This window comes from Anser cygnoides, chromosome 2 (assembly GCF_040182565.1).
Source record: "Anser cygnoides isolate HZ-2024a breed goose chromosome 2, Taihu_goose_T2T_genome, whole genome shotgun sequence".
Taxonomy (NCBI): Eukaryota; Metazoa; Chordata; class Aves; order Anseriformes; family Anatidae; genus Anser; species Anser cygnoides.
This window is the reverse complement of record NC_089874.1, coordinates 99,106,282-99,120,320: the sequence shown is the minus strand read 5'-3', so window position 1 is coordinate 99,120,320 and position 14,039 is coordinate 99,106,282. Positions and strand designations below refer to the sequence as shown.

Sequence of the window (14,039 nt, the reverse complement as noted above, 5' to 3'; positions counted from 1 at the left end):
TTTCAATGCATTTAATGAAACTAAAGGGTAAAGCTGAAGATTAAGGTATAAATATTTACCTTTCTGCCACTAGGATTGTTCTGACATCTAACTAGAACAACTGTAAGTAAAAGCTTTAGACAAAACCTTCTTAAGTTATTGTTTTAAATAATTCCAGCTAAGTTTGCAGATTTTTTTTCTTAAATCACAGTACTATTTGGTAGTAAGCAAGAGGGGTTGTCCTTTCATTTGACATCTCTAAATACTTGTTATATTTAGGTTATAAAAGCAGAGGCAATTAACACAGTTCGAAAAGCAACATTACCTTTTCTGTACATGTTCTGCATCCTCTTTGTCTAAAGTTAGCAGGAAGTACAGAAGACTGTAACAACAGGAGGCTAAGAACTTGTGTAGATTTTCACTTAGGATGCAAGCTTGATCCAAGAGCTTATTTATGGCACACAGAACAGACCCAGCTGTGCTATCAGGTATTACAACCAATCCAACCTGTATTAAAACAAAAATCCTCGAGTTCATCACTTTATACATGGGTTTTTCTGTTAAACAAACATCTAGTGCCAAATGTTTCTGTTCTTTCATAATTATAACAAACATTACTTTGTTTCTATTCGAGTTAATACATACTAGTACATTTTTTAAATTCCTGTTTTCCTTAGAAATTGATACCCAGAGCAAAAGAAGGTTAAAAAACATTTGAGCCTCAGCAGTCACCCCTGGTTAAAGAAGGCCTACCATACCACTTTGATTGGTCAGTGACACTGAGAGGTGGACTTAAGCCTTTCTCGTTCCCCAAACTGAAAATCCTCCACCCAGAAGTCTGAACAGAGTCGCTTACTTTGCTACAAAAGACTAGGCAAAACTTTGAAGCACCCACTGCTTCTCCAAATTCCTGCAACACACAGGCTTTTCAAAACTGGACTGGTTTTTCTGTGTATAACGTTGCAAGTTACAAAGAGGACAAAATCTAGAATCAAATTTGAGAGCCCAGGTGTAGGTTATGCTCTGAGCAACCAGTACGGAAATAGACTATTATTCGTGTAAAAGTTCTAATGAATTTCTCCAGCTTTTAAACTTTCAACTCTCCAACTTTCAAATAAAAATCAGTACAAACAGGCAGCTAACAGCGACTGTAACCACATCAGAAAACCAGCGTCTCCGTGCCATCCCCTGAAATAGACACATCGCTCATCTCAAATGTATTCAAAGAGAAAATGCTTTAAGCCTTTCTCTGAAGGACGGTGCAGACAAAAAGAAGCTTTTGGACAAAACAGGTCTTTCCTTTTAAGCATATATCATGGGACAGAGCATCCCTTCTCTGTCCTGAAACAGCAGCGAGCAGTCACTGAGGCAGAAGGGCATTCAGATTTACTCTCCAGACAGAAAAGCTACTGGGGGCCACCAGGGCTCGTCTCCTTAGAAATCCAACGTGCTGGACAGGAATGGGAGCATTGTGATCGGAGTTAAATTAAAGCTAACGAAACACCGTGGGCCCACAGTTGGGGTGATGCTCTGCTGCTGTTAAAATGAAAGTATTAGCTTGAGTTTGAATTTTATAGGCATAGTAAAACATATTTTTTAAAAATACACACATTGCTAATGGGGCATCGTTTACCTCCATAAGAAATTAATTAAAGGAGTTTTAAAGCAGCCTAATTTGCTCACCAGCACGTACACAGTTTTAGGCAGAGACAGTTGGTTCACTCAACAGGGTCATCTGTTTCTTTTAAGGAATTTTTGCTGTTGTTTTTAAAGATCAATAAGGAAGTAACAAGCTACATAAATAAGGAATACATTCCACTGGAATGCTTACTCATGTGGGGTAAGCTATAAAGAACAATGAAGGGTTCATGCTTTTGAATACTTCCAGTATAAATACAATAATGCACTTGGTGTATTTCAAAGCCAAGAGCACAGATCATTGTCCCAAGCTGACCTTGCGCTAGCCGGCTGCAGAAGTAAGAGAAGGATGGCGTTCACGTGTGACAAAAGATAGACTGCAGCTACCACCAAGATTACCAAATAACAGCTCGCCAAATTAATAATGGTTATCTTGACCAACCACAAACAAGAACTTAGAGTGAGCTACACAAATGTCTACGTATGTAGAAGCATCTTAAAAAACAAATTGCCCGATCTCTTAACACTGCTGAGGAAACATGCCTATCAGCGAGTCTGGAAGATGTCGTGCACCCAGGCGTTTCAACCTACACAAATCCAGTAGATGAGACAGCGCAATAGGTTTCCAGGTAGGACGCTGCCTATACAGTGCCTTCCTTCCCTGCTAGGTGACCCAGCTGTTACCACCCAGTTAGAGATCCTGGGCAGCAGTATCATCAGCCACAAAAATCCGCTACTGCAAATGCAAATGTCATTTAGCCCTCGAGGGACAGTGCGATAGGGTGCACAAGCTGATTTAGAAGCTGTGATTTAAGTCAGCCCCCAAAATCCAGAAAATAGCGACAGATAAGCCACCTCCTATGGAAGCTCTGGACCGGTAAATTTTTCAGTAGGCTGTGGATATTTGTCAGATCACATTATTAGGGAGTGCAGTGACAGGACAAGGGATAATGGTTCTAAACTTGAGGAAAAAAAAAAAAGAAAAAAAAATAGAACAAGAAACCTTTCATTTATGGCTATCCTGGCTTGAAAACAAGTTGAAGTACTCAGAAGTCAAAAATAAAATACCTAAGTTTAGATATTAAAAATTACCTATTATTTTAAAACTCCACTGATCTTGTTGAAAATTTTTTCAAATACTAAAATTATACACAGATTATGTAAAATATGGAAGAAATGTATTTAAGGGTTATTGAGACTAGCACAAGATCTATCACAAGGAAATTAACGCAGAAGACAAAGTATTACTTACCAGATATTTACAGATGCCAGTCTGGAGAATGTCAAAACACTGACTTTGCGAAGGTATAGTGGACAAGCTGTGACAAATCATCTGTTTTAATGAAACAAAAAGTTGTATGTAAGTACTTAAACACGCAACCAGCAACCATTCACTGCACAGCTACACTCTTCGCTGACAAACCTAAGCACAAAGTACCTATGAGGACACAGCAGCTTTGTCTCTAAAAGTATTGATTTTTGTCAGTGTTTAAGATTAACGTTGTCAACATAAGTTGTTCAGTGGTTAAAGAGAGGATGACCTCCACCATTAATTTTGTCGGTAGCCGCTTTTTTCCTTTAACCTATGTGACAGAAGTAGAAGGCCAGAAGTACTCAATTTGCCTACAATGCCTCGCTAAGCCTACACTGCCTTTCCTCTGAGCTAAAGAAATTCAGAAAACAACTCCTAAATAGTATTAACAAGCAAGAAATAGCAAAAAGGCAATAAAATAGGACAGGAAAGAAATCTAAAGGAAGAAAGTAGCGAAGATCCATTTGCTACTACTTTCCCTCTGTATCACTAAAAATGTTATATTCATAGTTGATACAAAATGTAGTACCACAAAGGGGAAATCTTGTTTTAAATAACTGCCAAAAACTTTCTGGTGCTTATATTATCGAGCACAAGCAAACTATTAGCTGTCCAGAAGCACGACAGAGAGAGGTTAAGAAAAAGGTCTTCAAAGGTCTTCAACGACAGCAAATCCTATCAGTTCACAGCAACTCCTAGCAAAACAACTCAGTGCAAGCCTATAATGTGGACTACTGTCCTATTTCTTTTCTTATCCTTACTGTTTTTCACTAAAAACAAAAACTCACCAAGTTGAAGACGACCCCATGAAATGCCATAAAGCCCCCGTATAGGACAAAGGGAGCTCTACTAGATCTGCTGGTACCTTGCACTGCAGTCCTTGGCAGACCGCTTTCTCTGTTCTCTCCTCTCTGCTTCTAGCCCTGCTAGAGCTGGCCAAATTCAGGAGATTGTTAACATGCCTGCTCGATAGAGCATGGACTAAAGGTTGTCAGAACATCGCTAATGGTGATCAGGATTACACAGATCATTGTGCAAGTATTTTATTTCACTGCTAGGAGCATTTACCAGACAGTTTTGTAGATACTCTTGCACTGAATACCCTTAGAATTGGCACTATATGTGTATTTTAAAATTAAATATTATTAAACCTGCTGCATCCTAGGTATGGTATTGTTTCTGCACACTGGCATTTGAAAGTGATAAAATATGAAGCACGCTGGAGTATTCCCAAGAAGCACGCTGAAGACTTTTGCATTTCAGCAGTGTCAAGGAATGCAATAAAGCTGAGACAAGAGGTTACCACTGGGGATTGTCAAGGGCAAACCCTGATGCCAGCGTGCCCTAGTATTTGAATGAGTAACACTTGCACAAAAGGTAAAACTACGCTGATGAAACACGGTGGCTGACAGCTTGAGGCTGAGAAACTCTGCCAAGACAGGACGACTGGACTAACCTATAGAAGAGATTGCATGGGTCTGATGAGTAACAGACGGGGAAATTCAGTGAAACAAAAGTGGAAAGTCATGCCCACGGAGACTAATAAAACTTCTGTATGCAACCAGGAATTTTAACAACTGGAAGTTAGGAGAAAACTGTGCATAACTGATTAGGAGGTGACTGTGATACAACTGCAGGCAAATAGCTTTGAGGATGGAAAACCAGAGACAATGGCAATAGAAGTGGTCAGTGCTACCAAACAGAAATTTAGCACTGCTCTTTAAGACCCTACTTATTAGGCCATTTCTGAAGTACCCTGCAACATCAGGGTCATACCTCGTTGAGAAAGGTGAACTCAAACTGAACAGTGGTACTCATGGTTGGCTGGGATACAGGCAGGATGGAAATTAGGAAGGACAACAGTGAAAGACTTCCAGGAGGAAGTGCAGGAGACTTTTGTTGCTCGAGAGCTCGGCAAGTTTACCAGAGGAGTACGCTATATGCTCGTGATTACGTGACACCAGACAGGAAGTTCGGGAGATCCCTTTTAACTCAATACATAGCCACGAGGTCAACAAACTGAAGACCTAGGAGGCAAATTCAACTGGCCCACCCAGCAAACCACAGTTTATTATTAACAAAACCATTATTAATCATTCCCCCTTAGGACCATGCCCCTGGAATAGCCTTGCTGGTCCCTGAAGGTTCTCCCTTAAACAAGAAGTTGCATTTCATGAGGTAAAATTTGCTGACACGGATTTTTCCAGAATTGGCAAGGAAAACCGGCATCACAGCATTGAACATCAGCTTCTTACAAGGGTTGTGGCAAAGTGCAGAGTATTTGGCAAGTGGGTTTTTCAACCTTTTAAATCTTTCTGACTCTCAAAATAGCACAAGCATTCCCTACACCCAAGCTTTATTTTCATACAATTAAGTGGGAGTGGTGATCCTTTTCAATTCTATAAATTAAATCCTGCTCGAAATGGCTTTCATAACAAATGTATGTTATAAAAAGTGAAACTGAAACGTTATTAGACATGGAAATGAAAAGCAAAGAAAACTTAATTATCACATGAAAATTAGTATTTTTCCTGACAATTTATTTTCCTTAGGCAAGGGTTTGCATGATGTTTAATTTCCATAATAAAATGTCACAGCTGATTCATTATTTTACATTTGATTAGCATTTATCACATTTTTGGCGCATTCATACATTGGTTTTGGACTAAAGCCAGGGCAATTTTGTTTCAGAGTATTACTGAGGTGAATGGACAGGGAATGAGCATTTTTTGATCACTGGGGGGGAAAGGGAGGGATGCCTTTTTGAGACAAGCATTTTACGACAGGTTTGGTTTCATTTGTTGGTTTTTTTTGTTTGTTTGTTTTTGATTGTGTCTGAATGCCCACTTAATTTGCTCAAGTCAAAGCCAAAGAAAAGCATGCTCTGAAATGCGGGGATTAACAGTTATTATGCAAAAAATACCGCAGGCTTTGTCGTTCATCGGCGGCTTCTCGAGCCGAGCCTTATCCGTCAGACAAGCCCAGCCACCCATCGCACCAACGGGCCCTACAACCACAACAGCGGGTTCCCTACTAGAGCTTCGGGCAATCGCCACTACAGGGGCCTCCCTGCTTGCTGTACCGAAGACGTACCCCAACAGCAGCCAGCTAAAATGGAGGGAGGTAGGCAGGAAAGGTGGGCTGGGGGTGCTCTCTGCTCTTTGGGGATCCTAAAGCCATGGAGTAGACTTGCAATTTTGGGAGGAAGGCACCTGCCAAGGCATGCTTGGCCCACTGACAGAAAAAGCCTTCAGGAAGCTGGCTTTGCTCAGCCCCCTTGTCCCTACGCTGTGTATCAGGTCGCAGAAGATGGGTCAAGTCGCTTGCTAGTTTAGTCATCTTCAGGTGGATGAGTTTTTAAAATGCATTTTTGCTGCTGACAGCCAACCTAACTGACCCCTAATCCCATCTGAAACAGGCTTTTTGTGGCTCTAACGTACAGAGGAATCCATCAGTTTAATATTGCTCATCTGTTTGATGCTCTCAACTCCAAAAGACAGACACAGGAGGAAGCCCAATCTCAATCTGAGCCCTCATGGCAAAAGCAAAAAGGGTAACAGATGAACCAACAGCAAGGCTTTGTTCATGTGTTTAATTGTTCCCACTCCCTAACTCACTCCGTGTTTCCCATAACGTGATAGATTCTGGGCTCAAAAAGCCTCAAGGGAAATATTTTATCAGCAACTGCCCAGTGAAAAATCTGCGTATTATTTCAAGTTTAATCATGCTGCCAAGTATTCCCTTTTTCAAAGAAAAATACTGACTTTCCACTGAAGATACGCACAAGTATGAGCACGGAGAGGATCCAAGCAGGCAGGAAAAATAATGAATCAAGTGTTTTAGCTAGCCGCTATACGGAGCCTGACCAGAGCCCCTCTAGACCCCAGAGCAGTGATTTTTTTCTAAAAGAAAGTTGGCAAACACCAGACACTATATCCTAATGTGAACTTTAAAATGCATTTTTCAACTCAAGTCGACATCCACCTCAAAGAGCGGTAACTAAAATATAACAGGCTGTTCTGCAGTCAATTCCCAAGCCCTCGTGAAATGACTGTTTCAAGCGAGACCCTACCCCGTGTAACATGTTACCGCGGAGCGTGGAAAACGAGAAGTTTTCAGGTGATGGGGCAGGCAATGAAGCTTGTTGTCTGAAGCTTGGCCAGCTTCTCCCGGAGCTCCCTAGCTTATCAGACAGTGTACTCCCTTGACGGGTGCTGCTTCTCTTTCTGAAATAAATTGATTTGACAGGGCAATATTAACAGTGCCCTGAGTTGTTGAGAAAGCTGCGTACACCAAGAGATCTTTGTTCACCTGCCTTGGCTAAGCTCACAGGGGCGGATGTGAAAGGTATTCCTGATTCAGTGACTCAAAGCAACACAGAAAACCCACGCGATCACAACAACAAAACAAACCCAGAAAATAAAACCTAGGTTAAAAAAAAGAAATGCAGTCTGCAGGAGAACATTACATAGTTGTGCAACAGGGGAAAAAACACCATGTCTAGCTTTACTCTCAGGGTAACAGAAGAGGAAGACAAAAGAACTACAAATGATGAAGAACATATATTATGTTCTACATCTTTATACTGTACATATTTCCAAAGATTAGATGGATTATGAAGCATGGTTAATGTCCAATTACTGGCTTGGAAACATGAACTGCAGCGCACAAACCCAGCTTGCATCTGTTGAACTGCAGTAATTGCCTACATGCAGGTTCCTAGGCTGTGGCATGCAGTCTGATGTTAAATCTGTATTAAAAGTCTCCTAAACCAAGTGAAGTTATCTTTATTTCCCATGGGACACAAAAGGCTAGGTGACAATCACCACTGCTCACCTGCTGTGCAACAGCCTGGTCACGTGTCACAATCTGGGTCTGGTAAGATTTGCTACGAGGAGGCAAAGAGCTATTAGCTGCAGTCCTGCTCTAATGCAAAATGACAGATTTCTCTACTATTTATTTCTTTTTTGACAAAAACAGGATTTATATTCAACAGCTAATGTGCTGTCTAGAAAGAGATGAAGCCATACCTGAAAAACAGCAAAGGTCTGGTTCACGTGTTTGCCCCCTCTCCAAGCAAAAGAGCTTGAAAACACTGAAAACCATACACCTGGGAAGCTAGCTTGGCTCACAAAGCCTGTTTTTTTTGAGCAAATTTAGTTTAGGTATCACAAAACAGGATGTGAATTTATAGCATAATGCACAGTAACTATGGAGACATTAATTCACGTTAGCAACACGCAGTAACGTATCAGCTGTCAGTGATAAAATGGCCCAAGACATGCTGGAGATACAAGATACAGGTACAGTGAAGCTCTGGCCCTAAATACTGTTATTTGAAGTTTTATATCTTAAGAAAATTATGGAAGACATCTTTAAAAAAGAGCTACTGAGAGGGATTCCATTTACTTATATAATTTCTCTGTTTTGTTTCTTAGGAGCTTGCATTACTTTTCAAAAAAAAAGCATTTTTATTTCTAAATATTAAACTTGGATATGATGCATCTTTACAAAACAGTAATGGGCTTATACAGAATCTCCCTACCTCAAAGAGGGTAAAAATCAGTGTCTTTCTAGTTCAGACTATTTAGACTCAGTTGTTTTTTTCTCCCCAGTGAAACTCTGATCTTGGTATCTCAATAAAGACCATAAGCTGAAATCTTACAGGTATTTCAACTCAAAATTTACGTCTTAAAATTACAGTAATTTCTGAAGTGTTGACCTCTGCTTAAAGCTAAGATACAGCATCATAACTCCACCTCTTACTTCTAAAGATCGACATCCTCACAAGACTTTAATTCATATGCATTGACCTGCTGTCTGTGCTTTGTCTTAATTTTCCATAGCGTGTCAGCGCAGAGACAGCCTGCACAACTACTTCATTTTAAAACTTTTCCACTTTTGACACACTTTAGCATATTACATTACATACGTCCCAATATTTTTGAACTCCAGTCTTCTCTTAATAGCTGAGTTTACTAATGATTGCTCTGAAACATTTTGCTATTTTATTCCTTCAAGTCAGCTATGCGCTGAATATAATCCCAGAACCCAGACTTCAAGCAGACCTTCAGAATGATGGTTTGCTTTCCCCCCCCAAGCATTCAAATGTCACAAACATCAAATATTGTAACAGCAGAAATTATCATGTATACGCTGTTACCTTGTTAATCTGTTCCTTTCTGTTGGCACTATTTCATTTGATTCTGATAGAGCAATTCAATTACAGGGGAGTGAACAATATTACCGACAGACACTATAGGCACAGTTAAAATGAACCAAGTCTGAAGCCCTTCGGGCTGCAACAATTTATTCTGGAGCCCCAGCTATTTTAGCTGCAGGGATATGATTGTAAATAATTGGCTTTAATAAGGCAGAAGTCATTTTAAGTATAAGTTGCTCCAGAAGATGAACCAAGGTTTCCACATTTACATTTCAGCTCTTTCCGACAAAATATGAAGATTAACCTTTACAGCTACACCAAATGGCATTTAAAGGGACGCTTTTCTTAAGGATTGCTCCTCGAGTGAAAATCGCCATTACCTAAAAGCCTCCACAAAGTAAGGAACGTGGCTTTGGATTTGCAGTATTACCAATTACTGCTCTCTAGACAAAACGTGCAACCAGCAAGCACCTCAGAAGGGTTTTGTTACAAGCCCCTTAGAAGCATTAACTCCTACTGGAAGTGCATTTGTTTGGCCCTTTCACCAGTTCTGCTTACCCGCTGCACTTGGTAGCGTGTGGTCATGTCACAGCACACTCAAACTGCCATCTGAAAATGCCTCAAGTCACTCTTTTCCTTTACACCTGGTTATAAACTGCTCTGTGCTTATCCACAGCCTCTTCTCCTCCAGCTGCTCATTTCCATACGACTTACAGGAAACTACCACCTGAGGCTTTATCCTTTTAGCAGAGCACCAAACACTAGCCAACGGTATAGACAGAACTAGTGGTGGAAGGAAAAGAGTAGGAAGGATGGCTAACAGATTCTTCATCTTACCACTGATCACCAAATTCTCATTTATTCATAAGAAACCAGGCTGTCAAACCCTAACTCCACCAGCTCTTTATTTCCATCCACAATAAAATAGATTTCCTTTAAGAGAAAACCCTGAATTGTAACTACACAACATCAAAACTCTTTTAGAGAGACAACTCTCAACATAAATAGAGGCCAGGACGCTGCCTGCTCTGCAGCTAATGAAAGGCTGGTTTCACTTACTAGATGTTTTTCAAAACTACTACAAATATTTTGCTTAATAATACAGCACCACCATAAACTTGCTTATCCAGCAAGTGAAAAAGATTCAATATTCAGAGGCTGTGCCTCTGCTCAATTCCACCAAAAGCTACGCCAGAAGCGTGACTAATTAAAGCTGAGTTTATTATTTCCTGTAGCACTTTATCTAAATGAAAGAATTTTCTGCAGCAGCTAAAAAAATTAATCTGAAATTGTATCAGTGAATGGGGGACAGCACTTCAGATATCTCATGAGAGTAAAAAAGCCTTCCTCTTACTGAAAAGCCGCTGCACACCACAGCATGCACCTGGCCGCAGCACAGGGGAAGACACCCAGTGCCTCAAGTAACTCCCCGCCTAGGCGAGGGAACAGTTACGGAGAGGCACCGTGTTACAGAGGCATTTCTCGTTGGTATTTTTGTTTTCTGACTGAAAACTTGAATACTACTGGTTGTTGCATGTTTTTCTCCCAGCAAAAGTTTTCCATTGAACATAGAAATCTGGATGGAAAGTTGGCCAAGTTTCTAGCTGATTTAAAGAGATTTAGTGCCTCCAACGCTCCCACTACAGACGCATCTGCAAGTAGACGCAGAAATCATCTGACGATAAATTAACTGAGATTTGAAAGACATCCACCTTTACAACAACAGCACCAACACCTTGAACTACATCCACTTTGAAGAAAGTGGTCTCCAAACCTACTTCCCTCACTCCCGGGAAAAGAAGAGCTCACCCATGCCTCAGCCCCAAACCCAATGCACTTCCCATCACATTTGCCTTTGGATCACATTGTCTTTCAAGAATTTCTAAAAAGATCTTCATAATTTCCTGGTAGTTTTCTTCTCCCCAAAGGTTGCAGCTCTGTTTTTTTTTGGGGGGGAGAAGAGCAGTTTATTCCATACCTGGTAGAAACTATTTGCTCTATAGAAAGTATTCCCGTGCAATATCTGGCAAATTTTGAGGAACTGAAAGTTTTTTTCTAAGCCAGGATTTATTTAATTTTAAATGGTCCGGCCCCCAAATCCTTAAGTTCTTCTGGACTAAAGTTCCCAGAATATTTTGTTTGCAAATTGAACACAAGTAGAATACAGCTCAATATGTTTGAAGCAGGAGAACAGTGCTCAATAAGGAAAAACACAAGGAAAAGAGACCCCCCATAAAATTTACTGAACAGAAAAGTGCATTGTTTGCTTATGGTCAGCCACCAGAACCCCAAGGTCCTCCTCTGGATCGCTGCTTTCCAGCTGGTCAGCCTCCAGCACTTACTGGTACATGGGGTAATTCCTCCCCAGGCGCAGGAATCTGCGATTCCCTTTACTGACCGTCATGAGGTTCTTCTCTGTCCAGTTCTCCGGCCTGCCCAGGTCCCTCAGACTGGCAGACAACTGTCTGATCTATCACGCAATCTTTCCAGTTTTGTGCCACCTTGCAAACTTGCTGAGGGTGCACTCAGCCTTACCGTCCAGGTCACTAAAGAAGAGGTTAGAAAGTACTGGCCCCTGGGGTATACCACTAGAGTTTTACTTCCAGCTGGACTTTGTGCAGTTGTAACAACTGTAAGAATCTACAAAATGCCACAGATCCAGGTCCCGTTGCTCCTTACACACAGATTTTTGTTCCTATTTTCTCTCCCGACTTAGTCCCCAGAAAAGACTTGTGGCAGACCCATAAACGCATCGGTACTGCAATGCTCCACATGGTGTCCGAATCCTCTTTCATGACTAATCACAGCTCTTTGTTTAATACCTGCGATCCACTTCTGAGAACCTGAGAGAACAACTTGTATCTTTCCCAAGAAAAGGTACTCAACAAAAGCAAGTTTCTGCACGATGACTCTTCTTGCTGGCACCAAAGCACTGAAAAGATTGTGCTAGGACAAGCCTATCGAATTTGCAAGCAGGAACCAAGGACACAAACAAGCTATCTATAACCCAACTACTTCACTGTCCCCGAGTGAAAATATCCCTGTTGTGTGGTCTCTCAACCAGTTTTGATACATTCGTGGAAGAAGCAAAAAGGGGAAAGAAAGAGGACGCAAGGGGTGGCATTTTCAAAAAGAGATAGATATAAAATCCTTCAGATGTAGGATTACGCTAACTCTTTGCGAAAGATTTGCAAGTGATCCCTCTGGTGAGTTCACAGAGGAACAATCCTGTGTTCTGTACAGAACAGGGAGAGAAAACACTCAGGTCTTCCAATACTGGAGAAAAGCATTTTGCTGAAAAAACACATCATTACTGCCCAGAAGAAAGAGAACAAAAAAAAAAAAAAGAGAAGGAAAGTTCAGCTGCTCCTCAGCTGAAACTAACTGAAGACAGGATATCTAAGGATGTGTGTCAATCATGGTACCAAGTAATAAGTTTACTTAAAATAATTTCCTGTAGAAAACAGCACACATGCAATATATGCTTTGGACTATCATTAGTTTCAGTAGATCATCACTTAAACTTTACAAGTTCAGAGAAAAAAACTCTATGCTGCTTTCTTGAACAAAAAATACCAACATATATCATACAGGTGTTATATTCTTCCTTTCTGTATTCATGACAAAATTCATAAATACCATAAAATTGTCATGTCATTAAAATATTTCACAGCTTGAAGTGGTTTCTACAGGCTAAGCAATAAAGAGTTGGGCCATAACAAAGACCAATATTCACCTGTTCTGTATAAAGTCTGGTGGCTCAGATCCCTTCAGAACCAACAATAAAATTAAGCTTTTAGTTTTCAGTACTTACGACATTACAAACAGATACCAAATTCACAATGAAGTTTCTAATCCAGTAAACTTTGATTAAAGTTTAATCAAAGTTTAAGCATCGGAAGTTATTCTAAACCACCAATGCCAATATTACGCCGAAGTAAAAATCTCATTTAATGCAGTTGTTTTATAGTTAACTAAGGAATTTCTGAAAGAAAACTCTTCATAATTAACACTTTTACAAGTAGTTTATTCTTGAAAGCCAAAACGTTGGTCTTCATCTTATTAATGTTCAAGAATTTCCCACTGAGGCTTCTACCCGTTTTTTTTCATGAGCACCATTCTGCATACCATGTCTGAATATTCACCTTTTAAAGCACCTTCCCTCAAAATATTATCTGATAGCTTTAAGACGACATTAGCAGCTTGACAACTAGAATATTTTTCGTTCTTTTTCAACTCATGACAATAGTTTAGGCATCTGTGGAAAAGGGATAAAGAGCATTTTGAGTTTCAATGCTGTCATTTAGAATCAGTGTTGATGTATTACCTCTGTCACAGCCCAGTGGTGTAAAAACTGGTCCAGATCAGTTAGGTAAAGACGGACAGGTGAAAGCTGTGTTTGGCTAATGTGTGGTTTTCCTCTAATGCCCTGGAGACTAGTCAACTCCTCTCTCGAAAACCCTAGAGAAAAAGAAGCAGTACAACAGCATCACAAGTCAAGCCATGCACTATTCTACTTTAACACTGTCATTGACAGACAACTGTCTTTTAAATTATGTCCACATAACTGTGTATCGAAATACAAGTTCTGATTTCCAAAAGAAAATACCTATACTTTAACAACCAAGGGAATACCAATTTAAACTATAATGTGGTATATTACAGGACAGTACAAAGCCCACATTATATTTTCAACTTCTTATCTTTTTTTTTTTAAAAAAAAAAAAAGAAAAACTAGATATAATGCAAGACAATTCAATAGGTGTTCACAGTAACTCAGGAACTTCCTAATACAGCCTCAGAGGTTCAAAAAAAATTCATTCAACTAATTATTTCTAGCCAGGTATTAGATGTTATGGTGAAACAGAATTACTGCTGCAAAGCAGTCACTTCATTTTTGCTTCCATTTTCTGCATCATCAGTACAGCTGCCTTCGATGCTTTATAA

General features: G+C 40.1%; 1 protein-coding gene across 4 annotated transcripts in view; it reads right to left on the bottom strand.

The window, feature by feature from the left end:
* TEX10 (testis expressed 10) overlaps nucleotides 1–14,039 on the bottom strand; it is a 53,033-nt gene that overhangs the window by 2,450 nt on the left and 36,544 nt on the right. For all 4 annotated transcript variants that reach the window (XM_066992687.1, XM_066992688.1, XM_013181160.3 and 1 more), the window contains exons 11-13: nucleotides 13,420–13,553; nucleotides 2,870–2,950; nucleotides 305–486 (exon numbers count right to left, since the gene is read on the bottom strand). In XM_066992687.1, the coding sequence (XP_066848788.1) occupies nucleotides 305–486; nucleotides 2,870–2,950; nucleotides 13,420–13,553 (397 nt within the window). The remainder of the gene's footprint in view (nucleotides 1–304; nucleotides 487–2,869; nucleotides 2,951–13,419; nucleotides 13,554–14,039) is intronic.